At 32.8% G+C, this 21,784-nt stretch overlaps 1 protein-coding gene across 5 annotated transcripts in view; it reads left to right on the plus strand.

Moving 5' to 3' along the window:
• RPS6KC1 (ribosomal protein S6 kinase C1) overlaps nt 1-21,784 on the plus strand; it is a 208,398-nt gene that overhangs the window by 51,310 nt on the left and 135,304 nt on the right. For all 5 annotated transcript variants that reach the window (XM_031937352.1, XM_031937354.1, XM_031937353.1 and 2 more), the window contains 2 exons: nt 7,614-7,729; nt 15,343-15,436. In XM_031937352.1, the coding sequence (XP_031793212.1) occupies nt 7,614-7,729; nt 15,343-15,436 (210 nt within the window). The remainder of the gene's footprint in view (nt 1-7,613; nt 7,730-15,342; nt 15,437-21,784) is intronic.

Genomic DNA, 21,784 nt, shown 5'->3' on the forward strand with positions numbered 1-21,784 from the left:
CCAAGATTTCTTTTTACCTTTTTATGTTTCTCTTGAGTCCTATATTTGGAGATCAAACTTTTTGTTTAGTTCCAATTTTTTTGTCAGAAATAGATGAAATTTACCTATTTCATTGAATGTCCATTTTCTTTCCTGGAAAGAAAATGCTCATTTTGGCTGGGTAAGTTATTTTTGGCTGTATGCCAAGTTCCTTAGCCTTTCAGAATATCAGATTCCAGACCCTTTGATCCTTTAATGTGGACACTGCTGGATCCTGAGTAATCCTTGTTGTGGCTCCTCTGTATTTGAATTGTTTTTTTTCTACCTGCTTATAGTATTTTTTCCTTGGTCTGATCATTCTGGAATTAAGCCACAATATTTCTTGGAGTTTTGATTTTGGGATCTCTTTCAGTAGGTGATCGATAAATTCTTTCAATGTCTATTTTACCCTCTGTTTCTATAACATCTGGGCAGTTCTCTTTGATGATTTCCTGAAAAATAATTGTGTCTAGGCTCTTTTTTTTTCATCATAATTTTCAGGAAGTCCAATAATTCTCAGATTATCTCTCCTAGATCTATTTTCCAGGTCTGTTGTTTACCCAAGTAGGTATTTAACCTTTTTTTCAATTGTTTAATTTTTCTTTTTTTGGTTTTGTTTGTCTGATTCTTGGTGTCTCCTCGAGTCATTCATTTCCATTTATTCAATTCTGATTTTTAATGAGTTATTTTATTCATTTACTTTTTATATTTCTTTTTGTAATTGTTCAATTGAATTTTTAAATGAGTTATTTTGTTCTATGGAATTTTTTTCCATTTCGCCAATTTTATTTTTTAGAGAGCTATTTTTTTTTTCCAATTCTCTAATTCGGTTTTCCTTGGAATTGTTTGCCTTTTCCAATTCACTAATTCTGTTTTTCAGGGATTTGATTTCTTTATCCACTCTATCTTTAAATGAGTGGGATGACTTATCCAGACCCTCTTGCCAAGCTTCCCTTTCCTTTCCCCATTTTTCTTCTAACTCTCGTGTAAGAGCCTTTTTAATTTCTTCTATGAGAGCCTTGTGTGGTGGGGATCAGAACATATCCCCCTTTGGTGAGTCATCTGGAAACAATATGTTTTTAGTCTCCTCAGGGTTTGAAGTCTGCTCTCTATCTGTATAGAAGCTATCAATAGTTAGAATATGCTTTAACTTTTTACTCATTTTGACAAAAAAGAATCAAAGAAAACAAACAAACAAAAAAAAGCAAATGCAGTCTGCTTTTTGGATAGTGTGGTGTTACCAAGCTTCCTCAGACTACCGGAGGTAGCAATGAAGCAATGGTGGAACAGATGGCTGCACTGCCTGCACAGTGGCCACTTTCTGAAACTCTGAGAGCATGCTGGGTCATTCCTGGTGCTGGGTGGGTGTGGTCATGTCCCAAGAGACCCCAGTGTTTCCCGGGTTGATGGCTTTACCCTCTGTGTTTATATTTTCTCTGCTGATCTACTGGTTTGCTGCCAGGGCAAAGTAGCTCACACTGGATAGAGTTGAACCTGAATTCTTGCTAATAGAGAAATGTTTATAATTTAAAGATAAGCCTTTATATTTCTTTAAATATATTTTCTACCTTTATTTCTAATTATTAATGGGAAATATCATCAGAGTGTAAGTTTTTAGTATTTTCCAAAAGATGAGTATTTGCCTGGGAGAAGGCTGGTTAAAGTTCATACCTTCTAGGCACACTTGGTGCATATTCAATAGCTTCTTGTAAAAATAACACCTTTCTATGTTTTCCCCTTTAAAACAACTGTCACAAAGATTGTGATAATGCTACAATAACATACAAATACCAGGAAAATTGAAACTTATTCTTTGTTCAAAAACCTTCTTTGACTACAAAAGCAAAATTATGAATTTGCTTTCCATTCTAAATTTTAAGGCAGATTCACCCTTTTATGATTTTTCTATCCCATTACCTATGTTTCTCCTTTTTTCTTCTGTTAGTGATATTGTATGAAGTCTGAATGTTTAGGCCCAGTTTAGGCTGCATGGATAGGGATTTATTATAGATGCTCATTAGTATGTTTTGGTTGGAAACTTATCCTCAATTATTTTGGATTTTTTGGTACTCCACTTTTATTAGAAAGAAACAAAACAGTCAACTCTAAGCATTCTAGTTAATTTAAGTTTTACTATGTATACTCAATAGAACATAAACCCACTTTTATGACACAGAGGCAGTGTAATATAATGACTAGAAGTGAGCCCAAGAGCCAGGAACACATAGTTCCAAATTTTTCTCTCTTTCCCCATCCCCTCCTCTAGACAACAAGCAATCCAATATATATTAAAAATGTACAATTCTTTTATTCATATTTATTATGCTGCAAAAGAAAAATCTGATTAAAAAGGGAAAAATGAGAAAGATAATAAAAAGCAAGCAAACAAAAAACTTAAAATACTATGTAATAATCCACATTCAGTCTCCACAATTCTCTGTCTGGGTACAGATGGCTCTCGCCATCACAAATTTTTTGGAATTAATCTGAATCATCTCATGGTTGGAAAGAGCCAAGTCCATCACACTTGATTATCTCATAATCTTGATGTTGCTATGTACAATTTTCTCTTGGTTCTACTCACTTCACTTAGGATCAGTTCATGTAAGTCTCTCCAAGCCTTTTTGAAGTCAACTTGCTGATTGTTTCTTATAAGACAATAATATTCATTATTACATTCATATACCATAATTTACTCAGCCATTCCCAACTGATAGACATATACTTAGTTTCCAGTTCTTTGCCACTACAAAAAGTGCTGCTAGAAACATGGAAAGAAATTTAGTGAGAAGATGTCATAGATTAATTTTCAGTGCTAGTTTTCAGTTAGGCAGTTTTGAAAGTCCAGAACTGACAAATTAGTGAGTATGTTATTTTCTGAAAGATTTCATTTCATTGTTTTATTTGGCACAATATTCTATAAAAGGAAAGCATGAGTATGTATAAAGTAATATTTTTTTTTCTATTGCCTTTCATATTGGTAGGATAGTTCATGACGTTGCCAAGAATATAGCATGTCTATAAATGTTTGATGACTTTTTTACTGACTGAAATAAGAGAGTTAACCTTTGAGGTTACAGAAAGTTTTTTTTTTCATATTTCAAATTAAAATAATATTTATTAAATTTAAACCTTGGGAGAAAATAGCACTGATAGGTTGAGAGTAGATTAAAATTTTTATTTGAATTGTTTGTATTTTTTTTTTTTTTTAAGATTTTAGAGGATAGTTGGAGACATAGTTTTGAAAGTTTATTAGCACAACAATTTATGATTCTCAACTATTCAAGAACATATTTTCTTTAATGTTTAGAAACTATTCTGATTTGTTAAAGACCTCATCTAGATCTTGCTTACCTTTAATACTGGCTGACTTGAAGTAATTATAAATTTTGGAACAAGAGATATGTCAGAGGATGGAAGTATCTTCTAAATTGGTAGAGGATCTAAGTTAATTTTAATTAACAATTATTTTCAATTTTGCTCATATGACTACATGTTATACAATGAAAGTATGGTATTAATCTGAATAAATGAGCAATCCATTTCTTTATCTTGTGCAGTTCCATTTGTAATACTTTATTACTATGGTAAGGCCAATAACTTATAGTAGTAAGATTTTTGTGTAAGTAGTGTGGAGAGAATTATTGGTCATTCATTGATCTTGTTAGCTACACAAAAACCCTGAGGAAGTTAACATGAATAGCATTGCCCTTCTGGGCAATGTCTTGAAGGACAAAAAAGAAGTTTTGCTGTTATTCGCTTTTGAAACTTTGATTGATTTAAAAGAAAAATAAGGCTACTTCTTGGTGGTCATGTGTTTTTCACTGGTAACTAGTTGTTACCTATATGGTAACTATGTATGGAAAACTATGATGACTAAAATATTACTATTTATACCCACTGAAGAAAACATAAGAAAGGCCTTTATGATTGCTTCTTTTTTTTTTCCCCCCCATAATTATAACTTTTTATTGACAGAACCCATGCCTGGGTAACTTTTTACATTATCCCTTGTACTCACTTATGTTCCAAATTTTTCCCTCCCTCCCTCCCTCTAGCCCCTTCCCCAGATGGCAAGCAGTCATATACATGTTAAATATGTCACAGTATATCTTAGATACAATATATGTGTGCAGAACCAAACAGTTCTCTTGTTGCACAGGAGGAATTGGATTCAGAAGTTAAAAATAATCTGGGAAGAAAAACAAAAATGCAAACAGTTTACATTCATTTCCCAGTGTTCTTTCTTTGGGTGTAGTTGCTTCTATCCACCTTATGATTGGTTCTAAATGAGATAGAGATAACCTATTTCTAGACTCCTTGTAACAAAAAGTTGAGACATCTTCTGCGTTAGTGTTTACATTTATCTTTCTTTTTCTACAGTCTTTTGAAAACAAAATGTTGCCCAACTTAAAAACTAACAAAATATTTAATAGAAGGGTATTAACAACGTATAATAAATCCTCTTGGGACTAATGTGGTTTTGCCTTTTCATTATTTTACCTGTACTTTTCCATCTCTTTGTGGGAAAAAAAAAACACATTGCTACTGAACATGGGAATTGAAAACAGTGATAAGAAAAGTATTTTTTAAAATAACTTTTTATTGACAGAACATATGCATGGGTAATTTTTTACAACATTATCCCTTGCATTCATTTCTGTTCCGACTTTTCCCTTTCTCCCCTTCCCCCCCCCCCCCCCCCCCATGGCAGGCAGTCTTATACATGTTAAACATGTTAAAGTATATCCTAGATACAATATATGTGTGCATATCTATACAGTTCTCTTGCTGGACAAGAAAAATTGGATTCAGAAGGTAAAAATAATCTGGGAAGAAAAACAAAAATGCAAGTAGTCCACATTCATTTCCCAGTATTCCTTCTCTGCATGTAGCATATTCTGTCCATCATTGATCAATTGGAACTGAATTAGATCTTTTCTTTGTTGATTTGTATTTGCTGCTGTTTAAATGGAGTTTTGATTATATTAAGAGATTAGCATCTAGGAAATGATCACTGTTATCTCTTATCTATCACTGGAATGATTTGGCTGTGTCATATTCACTTAAAATACATACACATACATATTTATTATTACATATACATATAGTATATGTATGTGTAGTACATATATGTAGGTATACCTATAAATACTATAGGTGTATATATGTATACATTTTGTGTATACATATCTATGTAGTTTTTTTTTTTTTTTTTTTTTTTTTGGGACAGTGATCACTTGGTCATTTTTGTTATTACCTTAAACTTATTTTGGATCAGATTGACTAGGTATGTTGCCTTTTTGTGCTTTCATTGAAATTTACTTATTTTTGAAGTTGCTATTAGCATATGAGGACAAGCTGCAATGGCATAGTGGATCAAAGGCTATTATTGGAATCAGAAGGCTTGGGTACAAGCCCTTTCTTCTGAGACCTCCTTTCTGACTGTGAGCAAGTTACTTAATTTTTTCAGGTCCTCCACAACCTTTACATTGTAAATAACTTCTTGATCTACATTTTTTCACATATTTCCATATCACAGCTGGAGCAAAAAAACCAAAAAACAACTTCATATACTATACATAGGAAAAACAAGCACTTAGTTTAATGAAAGGTGTTCATATGACTTTTTTTTTTTAAATACAATGAATCAGAACACTTATTAAGTACTTGCTTAATGCCAAGTATTATGTTGAGAATACTAATAGAAATAGAGACTTTCCCTTCTTTCAAGGAGCTTATTCTCTAATTGGGAGAGATAACAGTTATAGGAAAGTTCAACTGTAGGACAGATTGGAAAAAATACTAACAGTGGAGTGTCAGATTAAATAGTAAGGCTTAGATTCGTATGAAAAAAAAAGTTGATTTACCAGAAATTAGAGTATTTAAAGGTGTATCAATATGAATGTGAAAGTTCACTTTTATGAAGGCAGAAGTATGGGGAGGAGAGAAAGACTTTGAGCTGTGGACTAAGTAAATTGAGGAAAGATTTGGGGTATCCTTGAAATTGGTGAAAAAAGCTATCAAAATCTTGATTGACCGTCAACGAGGAAAGGCTACTGAGTAATGGTAGTAGAGGAGTAGTTGGGAAAGTAATAGGAACAAGTAGTATTCCACATTTTCTAAAGTGCCACCAGTATTAGAAAGGATGACCATGGAGTATTTGTCATCTGGAGGAGTCATGTCTCTGAGCCAGAAGTTGGGAAGAATGAGAAAGGAAAAGATTTAAGGTGAAAACAAATTTGTCACCTATGGACCAGGCATTCCAGATAGCAGTGTAGACATGAGATGTGGGATTTAGAGTGATGTAAAGAATAAGATGGTGGATAGTTAGGAACAGAGAACTGGATTTGAATCTGGGATATCTGGGATTCAAAAATCACTTAGTGGTAATGGTGTTACAGGGTAGGAATGTTAATCATTGAGGAATGAATTCAGGTAGGTGATCATTATCCCTCAGAATTTGACCACAGTGTGAGAGCTCAGGACATTAGGCAGCAGTATTTAGCTGTAAGTGGTACTCATGTGGGAGCAGGTTCAGGCAGGTTACTACTGAAGGGAACTCAATGGAATGATGTTTTTTGCCCTCAAAGGCTATCAGGTCAGGCTTGGAGAGCTATGGAAGAAGGGCCATGGAATGACATTTCTCTTTTCCCTGGATAGGCAGGGCAACTCATGGTTGAAGGAATGTGATGGAATGGTGTTTCCTCCTCTAGTCAGCAACCCTTCATATTTTAGAGTTGGCATTAGAACTAAGCATTTTCTGGAGATTTATTTTATTTGGCCATCTTAAAATACTAGCAGTTAGTGTAGTTTCCCTTCTTTTTTTAAAATAAATGAATTTATCCAAAACTCTCATCAGAAATTATCACTTGAATACAATTTTTACAACTAGCTAAAATTTATATAATGCTTTAAGGTTTGCTAAATGCCTTACAAAAATTTGATCCTCACACCAACCCTTTGGGATCAGTGCTGAGGAAACTAAAGGAAATGGGTTAAATGACTTGTACATGATCTTCCCATTAGAATGTAACTCTTTTTAGCAGGATTTATTTCATTCTGCTTATTTGTATCTCCGGTGCTTAACACAGTATCTGAGCCACTGAAGATTAATATTTGTTGATTGATTGTTTCCCTTATTCTAAAACTTGTTGCGTCAGCAGATATTATTACGTATGTATTGCTTACTTTGATGATGATACTGATGATGAAGCTAACTGACATTTTTTTTCCCTATACATTTACAAAGAACTTTCATTTGATCCTCACAACAGCCCTGTGAGAATTGTCTTTCTCTAGAGTGAAGTGACTGGCCCAAGACCATACTGCCAGATGCATTTTAAAAAGGAATTTATCCGTCCCCTGGCATTATCAAGGACAATCCCTCCTGTCCTTTTTTTGTTGAGGATACTTATTCTTGTTGGACTGCCAGAATTAAGCACAAAGGACTGTAAGCCACAGCAAGCAGGAGGCATTTCATTGGTTGCTGTGACTACTGCTGAACAGGGAGGTTTTTTCTGAACTTTATTGTAAACCAGTATTGAAAACCATAATTCTTCTTTCTGAATGCGTGGTTTTTATCGCTATTTCAGGGCGATTTGATGAAACAGTGATTGAAGAAAGAAGACAGTGTGCTGAAGATCTCTTACAGTTCTCTGCCAATATCCCAGCTCTTTATTCTAGTAAACATCTTGAAGACTTTTTCAAGGTCTGTTATAACTTGTGTATTTATTAAACACTTTTTATTGTAATCTAATGTATATAAAACATCTTAAAACTTGAAATCTGCAGTTTTTAATTTTTTCATTTTTTTAGGTTGTGTTAAGTCATTTATGTCCTCAGTGCTCTAGGGCTAGGCAACTCTAAATCTATAAATTGTAGTGAAGATATCAAGTTAATTTTTTAGAAATAGCTCTCTTACCAGGTGGTCTCTATAACAGTGAAGTCTTAAGCTCTTCTTATTCCTTTTGAGTTTCATTACTTAATTTTTAAAGATGTGTAATTTAAAATTAATAGTATTTGAAGTAGATGCTTAGCAGTTATTAAGAAACATTTCATAAGCTATAGGACTATAGAATTTTTAATAACTAGAAGAGCCCTTAGAGATCATCTGGTCTGATCCCTTTGTAAGTGAAATCATTTTAGCTATTAAAAAAAAATTCAGTTTATCCAGCCATTTTATATATATATATATATATTTTTTTTTTTTCACCCCTGAAATAATATGCACCTCTTGTAGATAAAAAGTACTGTATAAGTTTACCAGAAGGGAACTCCCCAGTGTGTTGGAGGTCTTCCTTAATTTCTCCCAACAGTTTCTAGTCCCATTGGATGTCTGGTTGGCTATCTGTCATTCCTTATCCTTACTTCATGACTAGTCCAATTTCTTTTCCTGTTCCATGAATCTTTGATAACATATTTTACTCTGGTTCTTCAGAGTTCTTTATTGTTGTAGCTTGCTTTTACACAATACGTGCCCCTCTGTTGCTCTCATCATGATTTTTATTTTTAATTTGCTAAATAGTTTCTTATTCTATCTCAGTGCCATATGATATTACTTGTAGTATGCTGAATGATTGAAGAAGCATTTATTAAGTGCTGACTGATTCTAGGCACGATGCAGTGCAAGCAAGCAAGATAGTCTCTGCCCTCAAGAAGCTTACATCTTAATAAGGAAGGACAACATATGAGGACCAATGAGGAAGTGATTTGGACAGGAAATTCAGAGGGATAGTAATTGAGTCATAAGGCAATTGATTGCCATGCCATTTTCAAAAATGATTTTGTTGATTTGATTATTATTCTCATTATTATTATTATTATTTTTGCTGAGGCAATTGGGGTTAAGTGACTCGCCCAGGGTCACACAGCTAGGGTGTATTAAGTGTCTGATGCCAGATTTGAACTCGGGTCCTCCTGACTTCAGGGTTGGTACTTTATCCATTGCACCACCTAGCTGCCCCTTGATTATTATTCTCAAAGATATTACGGGAAAGTAGAGTGCAAGGAGGTGAGGGAAAGGGTTGATGTTAAAAAAGATGGATTTCTGCTTTCATGTGAAGCTTGGAGTTCAATCTAATTTGTTCTTTTCTCCCTTTGTAATTTTGTAATTCTCTATTTTCACTGTGTCATATAGATATACCAGTGGACAAGCTCTACAGATTGTCCATTTAGCACATGTTATAAATGGGATAGTAGACATTCTTCATTTGCTTGGTCTTTTTTTTTTTTTTTTGTGTGTGTGTGTGTATGAATAATCAAGTTACAGTCCTTTTAGTGCTGATGATTTTTTCCCAGAAGTCTCTGTAATATTGTGGAGTTAGATAAAATTAGCACACTATCATCTGCATTGGAGGACATTCCATCTGGGGTTTAATTTTCATGATCATACACAGAGGATCCTTTTTCAGTTTGAACTTTGCCTTGTATCTCCTCCATCTCCGAAAGTAGAGGAAATTTTTGACAAGTATATCTCCCTATTTTATGTTTTATTTAACATTTGTCATCGTTATTGTTGAAGAAGGTTATTATTACTACTACTGATTTTAGTTAGTATTTATATAGTGCCAAGCCCTGTGCTACTATGTGCTTTATAGCAGTTATCTCACATGATCCTCACAATAGCCTTGGGAGATAAGTACTAGTATTATCCCCTTTTTACAGATGGGGAAATTGAGGGAGACAAATTATGATTTGCCTAGGGTCACTTAGCTGGTAAGTGTCTGAAGTTAGATTTGAACTCAGTTCTTATTGACTCCAGGCCTGGTACTCTTATCTATTCTGAGCATGTAAAGATTTCTTCTAGCAGAATGGATAGATGAGAACAGCTTGTGCCATTGTCCATGAAGGCAGCTGAAGCAGGTGCTGTGGAGCACTTAGAGCTTGATCAGATATTGAAGACATCAAGGTCATCCACTGCATCTTGGACCATTGCTAGTTGTCTTGATTTTTGTCTTGCCACTGAATTTTGATGACTCTGGAAGAGAGTGAGACTTATGACTGTGTACAGCTCTGCCTCATTTAAATCTGGTTCACTTGCAAGTCAAGACATCACCCTGTTATGTCATTGGTTCTCATCTAAAATGAAGGGTGAACTACAGTTTCTAAGATAAGACAGTTTAGTGAAAAATGCATTTAACTCAGAATCAGAGAGTCTTAGTTCAATCTTAACTGCCATTTACTATTAGGTATATGTAGCTTTGGACAAACTATCTTACCTCCCTGAGAATCTGTTTTCTCATCTGTAAAAAATGAGGGAGTTGTAATAGATGAATGACTTTTATCTCTTTAGTTTTGATGTATACATTTTCTGTTCAAGTATTTACAAATGATTTGATCTTAGAGGTACATTGATTGTTTCATAAAATAATTCTAGATGTTAGCTAAGATCTTTGTAACTCTAATTTTATGTATCAGTCATATTGTCTTAGTTGCTTCTTTATAAATTAACAAGACCATTCCAGTTTAGTTTCCAGAGAACCTAAGTAAGGAAAAGGAAAAAAATAAAGACTTTAACCCATGCTTCAGCCCTCTTCATAATATAAAGTAATATGGAAACTTCTGATTGGGAAAAGAGTCAGTTATTCAACACATGTTAATTATGTATTGGGTACAGTGCTAAACTAAGCAGTTGCGAACTATGAAAAATAAAAATAATCTTCAGGGAGCTTATGTTCTTTTTCTCCCTTATGTATTTTAATATAATTTTGTGAAATTCTATAAAATATATCATTAGTATTTTAATTTCCTTTGGGTTAAATAAGTTGAATTTTATAATGTTTCAAAGCTTCTTAGGGTATATTGCCAATCAGAAGCTTTATATAGAAATTTAGCAATTTGATAAGTAACATCTTTAGAATTTTTTCTTTTTTCTTTTATAATAATTTTTCATTTTTGTGATTCTTTAGTTGAGAAACATTGATATCATTAATGTATTCTTGACTTATTCCCACATTCCTGAATTTAAAACAAAAATGGAAGCTTCCATTGAATCAAAGAAACATATTCATGGAAAACAAATTTACACATTGGCCATGTCAGTATGCAACACAATGTCACTTCTTACATTGTCACACATGTCTCATTCTGCATGTTGGTTAACTTGCTTCATCATTAGTTTTGTGGAATCATGATTGGTTATTGCATTGATCAGGATTAAGTCATTCAGCATTGTTTTTAGAGTGTTGTTGTCATCCTGTAAATTGTAATCCTGCTCTTGCTCCCTTTTGGGGGGGGATACATTCACACAAATATTCTCATATTTCTTTGAATTCATCCCTTTCTTAATTTTTTATGGCACAGTAATATTCCATTATATGCATGTATCATAATTTAGTTTAGTTATTACCCAAGTGGTACTCCTCCCTTTGGTTTAGTTGTTAGTTCTTTTATTAGATAACACAAAAGTGCCACTGTGAATATTTTTGTATGTTGTGTCTTTTCCCCTTGTTTTTGATCTCTTTAGGATTAAAAACCTAATAGTGGTGTCAGTGAGTGAAAGGATGAGTACTGTTTAGTTTTTTTCTAGGGTATAGATCCAAATTGTTTTCTATGGATAGGTGAACTATTTCACAGCTTCACCAATAGTTCATTGATCTCTTGTTTGCCTACAGCCCCTTCAACAATTGTCATTTTCATTTGATATCATCTATGTCAATCTTAGAGAAGTGAAGTAGAAACTCAGAATTTAGTTTACATTTATCTTATTAGTGTTTTGAAATAATTTTTTTGTATTGTTCTTAAGCTTTCATTTCTTGTTTTGAGAACAGCCTGGTTGTATCTGTGGATCATTTATCTCTTGATGAATGGTTCTTAAATTAGTTTTCTATGTATCTTGGATAGGAGACCTTTGTCAAAGAAACAAGATGCAAAGGTTTTTCTAATGCACCATTTTCCTTCTAATTTTATATTTGCTTTTATTCTTAACAAATACCAAATAGAATGAATATTTGCTTGTTTATAATAGAATAGGAAAAAAATGCATATCTGTAAAACTGGTAGTTCCTATTATGTACCATTTACTTCTCTTTTTAAGTGTATTATAAGATCAGTAATTTTCAAAGCGTCCTCCTTTTCTGGCCTCGTTTTTGTTAATTTTCTCTCTCTTAAAAAATAAAATAAATGCCTCAATGGCTGTCTTAAAAAAAACATTATATATATATATATATATATATATATATATATATATATATATATATATATATATATTCATTCCTTTGTACTCTGGAGCAATAAGCCAAAAATCCTTTATGTCATCCCTCTTCTCCCATAAAGAGCAAAACAAAGCTTTTTTTTTTTTTTTTTTTTTTAACTACAAATATATGTAGTTGGAATGGTGCCTTTTGGCAGAGACATACCCCTCAGCAGGGTGTCCAGGGACAATGGTTCTAAGATTGGAGGCTGAACTGAAGGCAAACAATGTATACATACTAAGGAAGACTAGAGTAGCAGCTTCTGTTTCCCACAAATATGTTTAGTTTTAATAACTTTTCAGGCCTACTTAGAGTGCACAGCTTAAAGTACACATTCTCTACCAATTTAGGATAGATAAATAATACCTTTTGTGGAGTGGGGGTGATGTAGAGAAAGGTAGAGTAATTCAAGGAAAGAAAAGGAAATTTTGGAGGAACATTTGCAATATAGCTGACAGGATTTGTTATCAGAATGAGAAGACATTCTCTGTTCAAGGTAGAGACAAAGAGAAGTGAACAGATACTTTTAAAATTGTGAAAGAAGTCCTTTTAAACAAAACTTTAGAATTGAGGTAAGCATTTAGACAAGGTTTCAAAAATCTCTTATTCTAGGACAACAAGCAGTTGTTATAACAGTGGATAAGACCATCTGATTTACATAGTTTGTTTTGTATTATGTGTTTCTTTTTCCTTTTCTCTGTTTCCTGTCCACTATTAGGTCATCAGGTGGTTTTCTTCATCAAGATGTTGCAAAATAATTGTGGTTCTTATTTTTGGTTTAAATAAATCAAATTCCTACATTGACTGTGTTTGAAAATATATATCTCATTCTACATCTTGAATTCATCACTTCTCTCACAAGAAGTTTTCCCTTTTGATTTTACTTGAATCAGTTTTGTGTAGAAATTTAATTTCATGTAATCAAAATTGTCCACTTTATCTTCAGTGATCCTCTCTATCCCTTATCCCATCAAAAATTCTTCTCTTATATATAGTTGTAAAAGGTATTTACTTTTCTGATTTTCCTGCTTATCAAAGATGTGACCTTTTACACTGAGATCATCTATTTGTTTGGAGCTTATTGTTGAATGCAGTATGAAATGTTGGTCTTAACCTCATTTCTGACAGCCTGCATTCTAGTTTTCTCTTCCTATTTTTGTTGAACATAATTTCTTATTTGGTTAAACAAAAATACTTTTGCTAAAAACATATAAAAATGAAGCTATTAAAAATAAAAAAAAGAAAAAAACATAAAAATGCCCCATTATAGAAGCAGTTACTAAATCTATTAAAAACATTTGAGGATGTAATTTTTATTTTATTTCAGTCATTCACTCAGTACAGAATAAAACAATTTCTGTTTGTTCAAAGCCCTTTTACCATATCTTCTTCTGTCTTGCCATTTATTCTTTGACCTGGTGACACTGAGCTTTTCACTTTTCCATGATCAAGAAATTTTGTATCTCAGCTCTGGACATTTTCTTTGGCTGGAAGATACCTGGAATGTTTTCCATCCTCATTTCCATTTTCCCCTCTTTCCTGGTTTCTTTCAAGTTCCATTTAGAACCTTATCTTTTACCTTTCTCAACCTTTCTTAATTCTAGTGCTTTCTCTCAGTTAATTATTTCCTATTTATTCCATATGTAACTTGTTTGCTTTTTGTCTCTTCCAGTAGATTTTTAACTCCTTGAGGGTAATGGATTGTTTTGTGCCTCTTTTGTATCCCTAGAATTTAGCACTATGCCTACCATATAAAAGATACTAATAAATGCTTATTGACTGTCTAAAGAGAAAGAATTCTTCTAAGGAGATGACATTTTAAAAATTTTAATAAGAAATTCTTCAAAAATTTTATTGATATAAAGTCACCATGATTTCTGTATTCCTCCTCTCTTTCTTATCTAGTGAGTCATCTCCAGTAACAAAGAGTTAAAATCCTTTCAGCAGAACTAGCATAAAATCAGTCTGACTGTTCATTTTCCTCCACCCATATTTCTCTAACTTTATAAACAAAGGAAGAGGAGATACATTTCTTCATCTATTTTTCAGTTCAAGCTTTCAGTTCAGTTCAATTACATAGCATTCTTTTTTTTTTTTAAATTTACAAAGTCTCAGCATAGTTTTATGCTTTTAATAGCTTTAAATCATTCTAATAACTTAAAATAAGAACTAAGACTTTTTGGATATTCTGTATAACTGCATCCTTTTCAATATTTATATTCATAATTTCATAAGGTTCTATAATGTTTTATTTTTATATAACAGTTTGTTTAGCCATGCCTTATTTGATGGGCCTCTATTTGGTTTCTAGTTCCTACTACAAAAAGTACTGCTATAAATAATTTTGTTATATATAGGATCTTTGATTAATTTAGGATATATGCTAATAGTAGGATTCCTAAGTCAAAAGATATGGACATTTCTGAGGTAGGAAAAATATATTGTGTGTGTGTGTGTGTGTGTGTGTGTGTGTGTTTAACATAATCCAAAATTGCTTTGTAGAATTGTTTGAACAATTCACACTATCACCAACAATATATTAGTTTGTTCTTAACTGATTAGAATTAGAATTCACAGATGATGTTGTTATAATTTTTTTTCAACAAACTTGGTTTCTAGATAAATATACATCATCATGGATTTTTCTTTACCATTTCTACCCATTTGCTTATTTGTTGTTCAGTCATTTCAGTTGTAACTGTCTTTGTGATCCCATTTGGGGATTTCTTGACAAAGATAATGGAGTGTTTTGCCATTTCCTCCTCCAATCCATTTTACAGATGAGGAAACTGAGGCAAACAGGATGAAATGACTTGTCCAGAGTCACAGCTAGTAAGTGTCTGATGCCAGATTAGAATTCAGGAGGATGAATCTTTTTGATTCCAAGCCTGGCATTCCATCTACTGGGTCACCTGACTAGCTCTCACATGTTGGTTAATCCTAAAATAATAATTTCCATAAAGTATATATTGTTATGAAATATGTCATAAATTTTATTATTCTGTAGCCTTTTATTAATTTTACTTTCTTATCAAAATTACGGCAGCCATCATTTAGTTGTTACTAATTTGCTATTTTACTTTTTAACTGATTGACCTGGAATATAACATGAACAATGTATTCTTTTCAGGGTGGAGAAGTTCATGATGGTTCTGAATTGATTGGCCCTGCTGAACCTTATACAGATTCACTTGTTGACAGTTTTTCTGACTGTAGTACTGAAGGTTAGTAGATGCCTTTTTCACAAATATTGTGTTTTTAATTTGAGAAGTTTGTAAATCATGAGCATATAACGAGTGTCTGATCTTGCAAAGAGAAGCTGGGTCCAGATATTTGAGAGTATTTGGTGTCACAAATACCTCACCTTTTCTAATTTTCATAAATATTTTCCTCAAGTGATATGTTGCAGTGCTGTCAGCCTTTGGAAAATCATAGGTTTATAATCGGTCTAAAGAAAATTTTCTCTCCAATGATAGTAATAGATAACGTTTCTATACAGCTTACAGGCATTGTGCTATGAACTTTATGATTGACATCTTATTGTTTCCTTACAACAGTCCCAGGAGACAGGTGCTATTTTTATTCCCATTTTACAAATGAGAAAACTGAGGCAAACAAAAGTTAAGTGACTTATCCAGGGTCCCATAGTTGTTAAAAACCTGAGGCTGGATTAGAACTCAGGCTCTTAATCTGGAGCCGATGTTTGGTAATTGGACCAAAGTTAGAAGAAGTGCTTTTGTGACCTGATTTTAACTCTTAGTCAAAGTGACTTTGGAAAATTCACTTAATCTTTCTGAGCCTCAATTTTCTCAGTTGTAAAACAAGGTTAATAATTTTCCTAAAAGGATATTTTGAGGATAGTGCTTTCCAAAGTGTAGAGCCCTTCATAACAGTAAGCTAATATACAATGGCATTTTGAATGCATTAGCTTTGTAGACTTTATCACTTCAAATACACTTCTTGTAATAATTTTGTATTTTTAAGTATTCTGAGGCCAATTCTTTAGCTTACAGTGCTGTGCTACCTCTTTTGTAATTTTGTCAGTGTAGATAATACTTTTCTGTTACTCAATAGAAAGTTTTTAAGCATTGCCTTTGTCAGAAAACCAAATAAATAAATATTACACTACAGTCAGTTTGGTGGTGAGCCTTTTTTGAAATCAACTAGGTTGCTTTTCAGACACAATTCAATAAACATTATTTGACTGCTATGTACAAGACAATGTTAAGGAGTTGGGGATACTAATACAAAAAATGGAATGATTCCTGCCCTCAAGGAGCTTACATAGTATTGGGGAGGATATGATATGTCTATAGCTATGTAATTATAAGGCTATTTAAATAGAGAAAGAGCACTAGTAACTTGGCAGATCAGCAAAAGTTTTCAAGTAGGTGGCATATAAACTAACTTTGAATAGAAGTGAAGCAGTCTGAATATGGAGTTGAAGAAGTGTTTTCCACATATGGGGATAACTTGTGTGAGGCACTGAAATTAGAGAGGGAATGCTGATTTTGGTAAATTATGTACTGTGCCAGTTTGGCAGGATTGTGGAGTGTGTGAAGGGCCACTAGAAGAAATTGTCTGTACATACAAGTTGAAAGTCAAATTTTTGAAGACTTTTAAGTGCCAGGCTCACTCATTTGTATTTTAACTTCTTAGGGAGTCACTGTAGGTTTTTGAACATTGGAGTAACATGATCAAACCTATCCTAGGCAGATAATTGTAGCTATATCAAGTCAAGTAGCATTTATTAAGCACTAGCTGTGTGCTAAGCATTTTGCTAAGTTCTGGTAATATAAAAAAAGGCAAATATAGACCCTGCCCTTAAGGAGCTCACAGTTTAATAAGGGAAACATCATGCAAATATATAAATAAGATTTAGGCAGTATAAAATAAAGATAATCTTCTGTACTCTGATCCTTTCAACTCTTGTCAGAATTGGGCAGCAATATGAATTCTCTGCAGTTATGGTTGGTCCTTGTGTTGATCACAGTTCTTAAATCTTTCAAGGCTGTTTGTTTTTGCACTATTTTGTTATTGTATAAATTGTTGTTCTTATTTCATCTTGCACTATTTCATAAACTCTTTCAAGTTTCTATGAAGCCATGGGGATAGTGTTTTAAAGGATAGCAGTAGTTCACTTTGATTGGGAGGTCCTTTTGGAAAAGAGGTTAGGGAAACATGCTCCAAGGCAGGTGATGGGTATTTGTTCTTGAGATTGAAGAAAGGCTTTTCCTCAATTAGGAATTTGTCTCCAAGATTGGATTGCATATGTAGGAATAAATTATGAAAAGGAGAAAATTGGGTTAAAATATTGAAGAATAAAAGAAAAAGGTTTATGAATTCTCTGTGTGCTCATAGTGACATTCTCCCCCCCCCCCCCCCCCCATTAGTACATAAAGTTTGGTTACAATCTTTCTAATTCTTACTTCCCTCAAATAACATTGAGATTCATGAGGTATGAAAAAATGCATCTGAAAATGATGTTAAACACACTTCTGTAATGCTTGGCTGCTTTCAGAGCTTTTATGAGTTTTGACTAATTAATCCTCCTGAAAGATTTGCAGTTGACAAATACAAATAGAAGTGTCAGATGGCCTGCAGATTCTGTGAAATGGCTTTTCAGTATCCTGAGATTATCTGGCTTGGTGGGCAAGTGAAAGATTTATTCTCAGACTCAAAGGTCTACAAATTCCAGAGAAATAAGAGGAAAAAGGCATCCAATAATAGAAGAACAGAAAAACTATCAGTTAGGAAGTGAGTGCACCAAGTGGAGGTGGTTGGGGTTTAGAGACAAAGTTGTAATTCTTTCCAGAGCAATTCCTACTAGGTGAAATATTATGAATGATGTTTGAAAGTAGATTATAATTTTTCATATTTTTGATTGAGTGTGCAGATGGATTGACAAAGAGGAGATAAACCAGTATGTCCCTGGCTAACCTTAACAGGCCTTCTTCTGTTTCAAGGACTCTCACTGCCTAGTCAGAATACAAGGGAAGTAGATCATCTTTATATCATACTCAGAGAATAGCTGCTTGAAGCCAAGGGAGCATTATTTGTGATCATGTTTTAAAACAGATAAAATCAATAGGTACTATTTTATCTTAAAATAAAAGTTTTCTGAGGAAAGCGTACAAACTGATGAATTGAGGGCTTTGTGTTTCTCATTTAAAAATAATCATTGGAGAAGATCTTATAAGGCTTCTCATGGTTCTGTACTTTTAAAAAATTATTTAACTGATTTAGTTGTCTTACATTTTAGACCTTTTTTGTATCATTGTTATTTATTTTCTTGTTAACCTATTCTGTTTTTGTCAAACTAGTATGGATTGAAGGTGTGTGTGTGTGTGTGTGTGTGTGTGTGTGTGTGAGAGAGAGAGAGAGAGAGAGAGAAATAATTTTGTATGTATAATAGAGTATATTTTTAGCATTAGTTTGGAAATAATTATGGACCATAAAAGGACTTTTCTCCTTCTTGAGTGGGCTTTCTCATTTGATAATTTCCTTTATCAAAAAATATTTATTAAACACCTCAATTCCTGTTTAACTTAGCAAAAAGTTCATTTTGAAAGCAAAAACTCTGAACTGTTCCCCAGAATTTTAGTGCATTCCCTCTACTCCTAAATTATTTTGTATTTACTCTATATATTTTATTCTTAATTATTTTTGTTCATAGTCTTTCCTCTTAATAGAATGTAAATTCCTTGAGGATAGGGATGCTTTTGGATTTTTCTTGACTTTTTCAACTTGCATAGTCCTGTTTCTGGGACATAAAAGGTAGGCATTAAGACAAATGTGATTTTTACAATTTAATAAGAAATGTTTGTATAAAGGGACACAAGTCTTATGGTTTCATAGTCATCAACTTTTAGAAATAATCTTATGTTTAAAAATGTGGAGCTGTTCTTCACTCCATTTTCACAGTGGAACAAACACCCTATCACTTGGAGAGTTCAAGGATGAGTAGCTTGTGATATTTTTAAAGATATAATTCAAAGATAAATTAGTTATGTCATCTTATTTTCATTACCAGTCTTTGCCTTTCGGTAGAATTGAACTTAACTGCGAAGTTACCTGCATGATTTGTGGAAATGAGGCAGCTGTGATAAGAATGAAACATGAAAATGGTGCTTCTTGACACATTTTCCCTCATCTGTTTGGTTGCTTTAAGGTTATAGGTTGCTTTATTGTAATGCTGGCCTTGTTATCAGAGCCTTTGATGTGTGTATAATCTCATCTGTTCACTTGTGTCATTTCCTCTCCCTAATACATTACTTGACTTCCTTTGCATTTTTGGAAAGGATATTTTCCAGGTGCATACATCAAAACAAAAGCTTGGGAAAATAGATGATCACCACTGCTACAGAAATGGGATTTACTCAGTTTTCCTTTGTAGCATTGTTATAAGCATAGTAAATGTATTTAAATAGCTATTGATACAGCAAAGCTTCTCTGTCATTCCATAAATTGTTGATTAAGAACTACCAAAGTACTCATCGACACATTGCAATACCTGAGAAGGAAGTATTAGTCTGTCATATGAATTAGATTTGAAAATGAAGTCATTTATTTCAAGAATAGTTTCTTTTAGTATGGAACTCTGGAACTGAATGGGACTTGAAGAGATCGTGTAATATATATTTTCCTGCCTGCAAGTTGGACTATAGTTAAATAATTCTATTATGATGAATACCTCTTCTATTTAGAAATCTCCCTAGGGACATTTATAGAAAAATCTTGATATTATTTTGTTTTGAAAATATATTAGTATTAAACTATTTACTTTAGAAATTATTTTAGTGCTACTTTATTCTTGTTTCTAGTGATAGTAAGAAACTTGGTTGCTTAGTTTACAAAGAAATATTTAGTAGGATTAAAATGTGAATTATTTATTTGTATATTAAAAGAAATTTCAAACTTAAGATATGTAAAATAATAAAAATATTTTAAAATATTTTTTAAAATAGCAAAATATTTTTATGAATATTAGAAGTTAGTTATTATATCCACTAGGTGGCACTATTAGAACTTTAAATTGACAACTGGGATTTTCCTGTTTTCTGTTGATTAGCCCTTTTCAGTGGTATATTATTTACTGAAGTTGGAGTTATTCTCTTAGTTTTTATTTCTGTTGTTCATTGTCTCATATTATATATAAGACTTAAGTGCTAAAGGAAATATTTGATGGAACTCTTCTCTGTTCAATATGACAGCTGCATCTATTGCCATAAATTGTAACCCATCCATGCCTCCGTGTCTTGTGGCTTTTTATCACATGAATTAAACTCTAGAATTCCACCCAACATACTGTGTACTTTCTTCTAAATTTCACGATAGTGCATGGATGTGAATGAAGCACACAGGTTTTCTTTCTGTTGTTTCTCATTCTTATGTGACCAGTCTATCTTCTGTTCTGGTTGTAATTTCTCTATGATATGTATGCATGTATGTATGTATGCACATATCTAGTGCATATGTATGCATACACATGTATATATATATGTGTGTATACATGAACACAGATTATTCTTGCTTAGTTTTTTCTTTGCTTTTTGTTGGCTTTGGATGGATTCTCAACTTTAATTCTTTGGAGATTAGTGGAACTAAGAGAAGTACAGAGATAAGATATGGACTGGTTTTTACTTCATCAAGGATAATACTGTATTTATTTGAAATATATGACAAACTATAAAAATAATCAGAATTAAAGGTAAAGTGATGAGTTCCTAAGTGAAATATTGAGAGAGTGCTTTAAGAATTCAGAGAAAAAGGTGATCATTTCTGATTAAAGTTCAAAGGAGAATTTGTAAAGGATGTAGTATTGAGATTGGGCCTTCATATTTAGGTAGGATATCAAACAACAAGAATGGGGTGGGTTAGGTTGGAGAATATTATGTGTAAGGGCCTTTGCAAACTAAATTATATAAATGTTAGCTGATTTTATGTAATGTATACATATATATGTAAAATTATATATATAAAATTATGTAAATGTTGATGTTGGTGCAAGGGGATTATAATGGACAGAAGGCTGGCCTTGGAAGCATTGAAGACCTGTTCTCACTTCTGACACATTGATGTGACTGTGGACATAACATTTAACTATTAGTGCTATTGGCAACTCTTTTAAAACTATATATTGCAGAAAAGAAGCTGATCTTTATTAGAATAAAGAGTTTTCTTTTTGAGATTTTCTATAGTAACAATCGTGGGTCATCTATTCCAATTCACACATAAAAGGGGAAACTCCATCAGAAAATCCCTGCTGAGTGATCTTTGAAGACCTTTGACGAGAAAGACACTAATGTCTATCTATAGAGGCAGACTATCCTACTTTTGGCTGATTCTAATTATTGCTAAGTTTTTCTTGACAATGAGTAAAATATTTTTCCCCTTGCAAAATCCACCCATTATTTCTGGTGTTTTTTTTTTTTTTTCTGGGGCAGTGGAACAAAGTTCTCTATCACAGCCATTTAGATCTTTGAAGACAACTATTATTTTCCTCTCTTCCCTCCTTAATCCAAACTAAACATAATTAATTCCTCTTCTGGTGTTCACATTATGTAGATTCA

The sequence above is a fragment of the Sarcophilus harrisii genome, chromosome 4, assembly GCF_902635505.1.
Source record: "Sarcophilus harrisii chromosome 4, mSarHar1.11, whole genome shotgun sequence".
In the NCBI taxonomy this organism is placed as follows: Eukaryota; Metazoa; Chordata; class Mammalia; order Dasyuromorphia; family Dasyuridae; genus Sarcophilus; species Sarcophilus harrisii.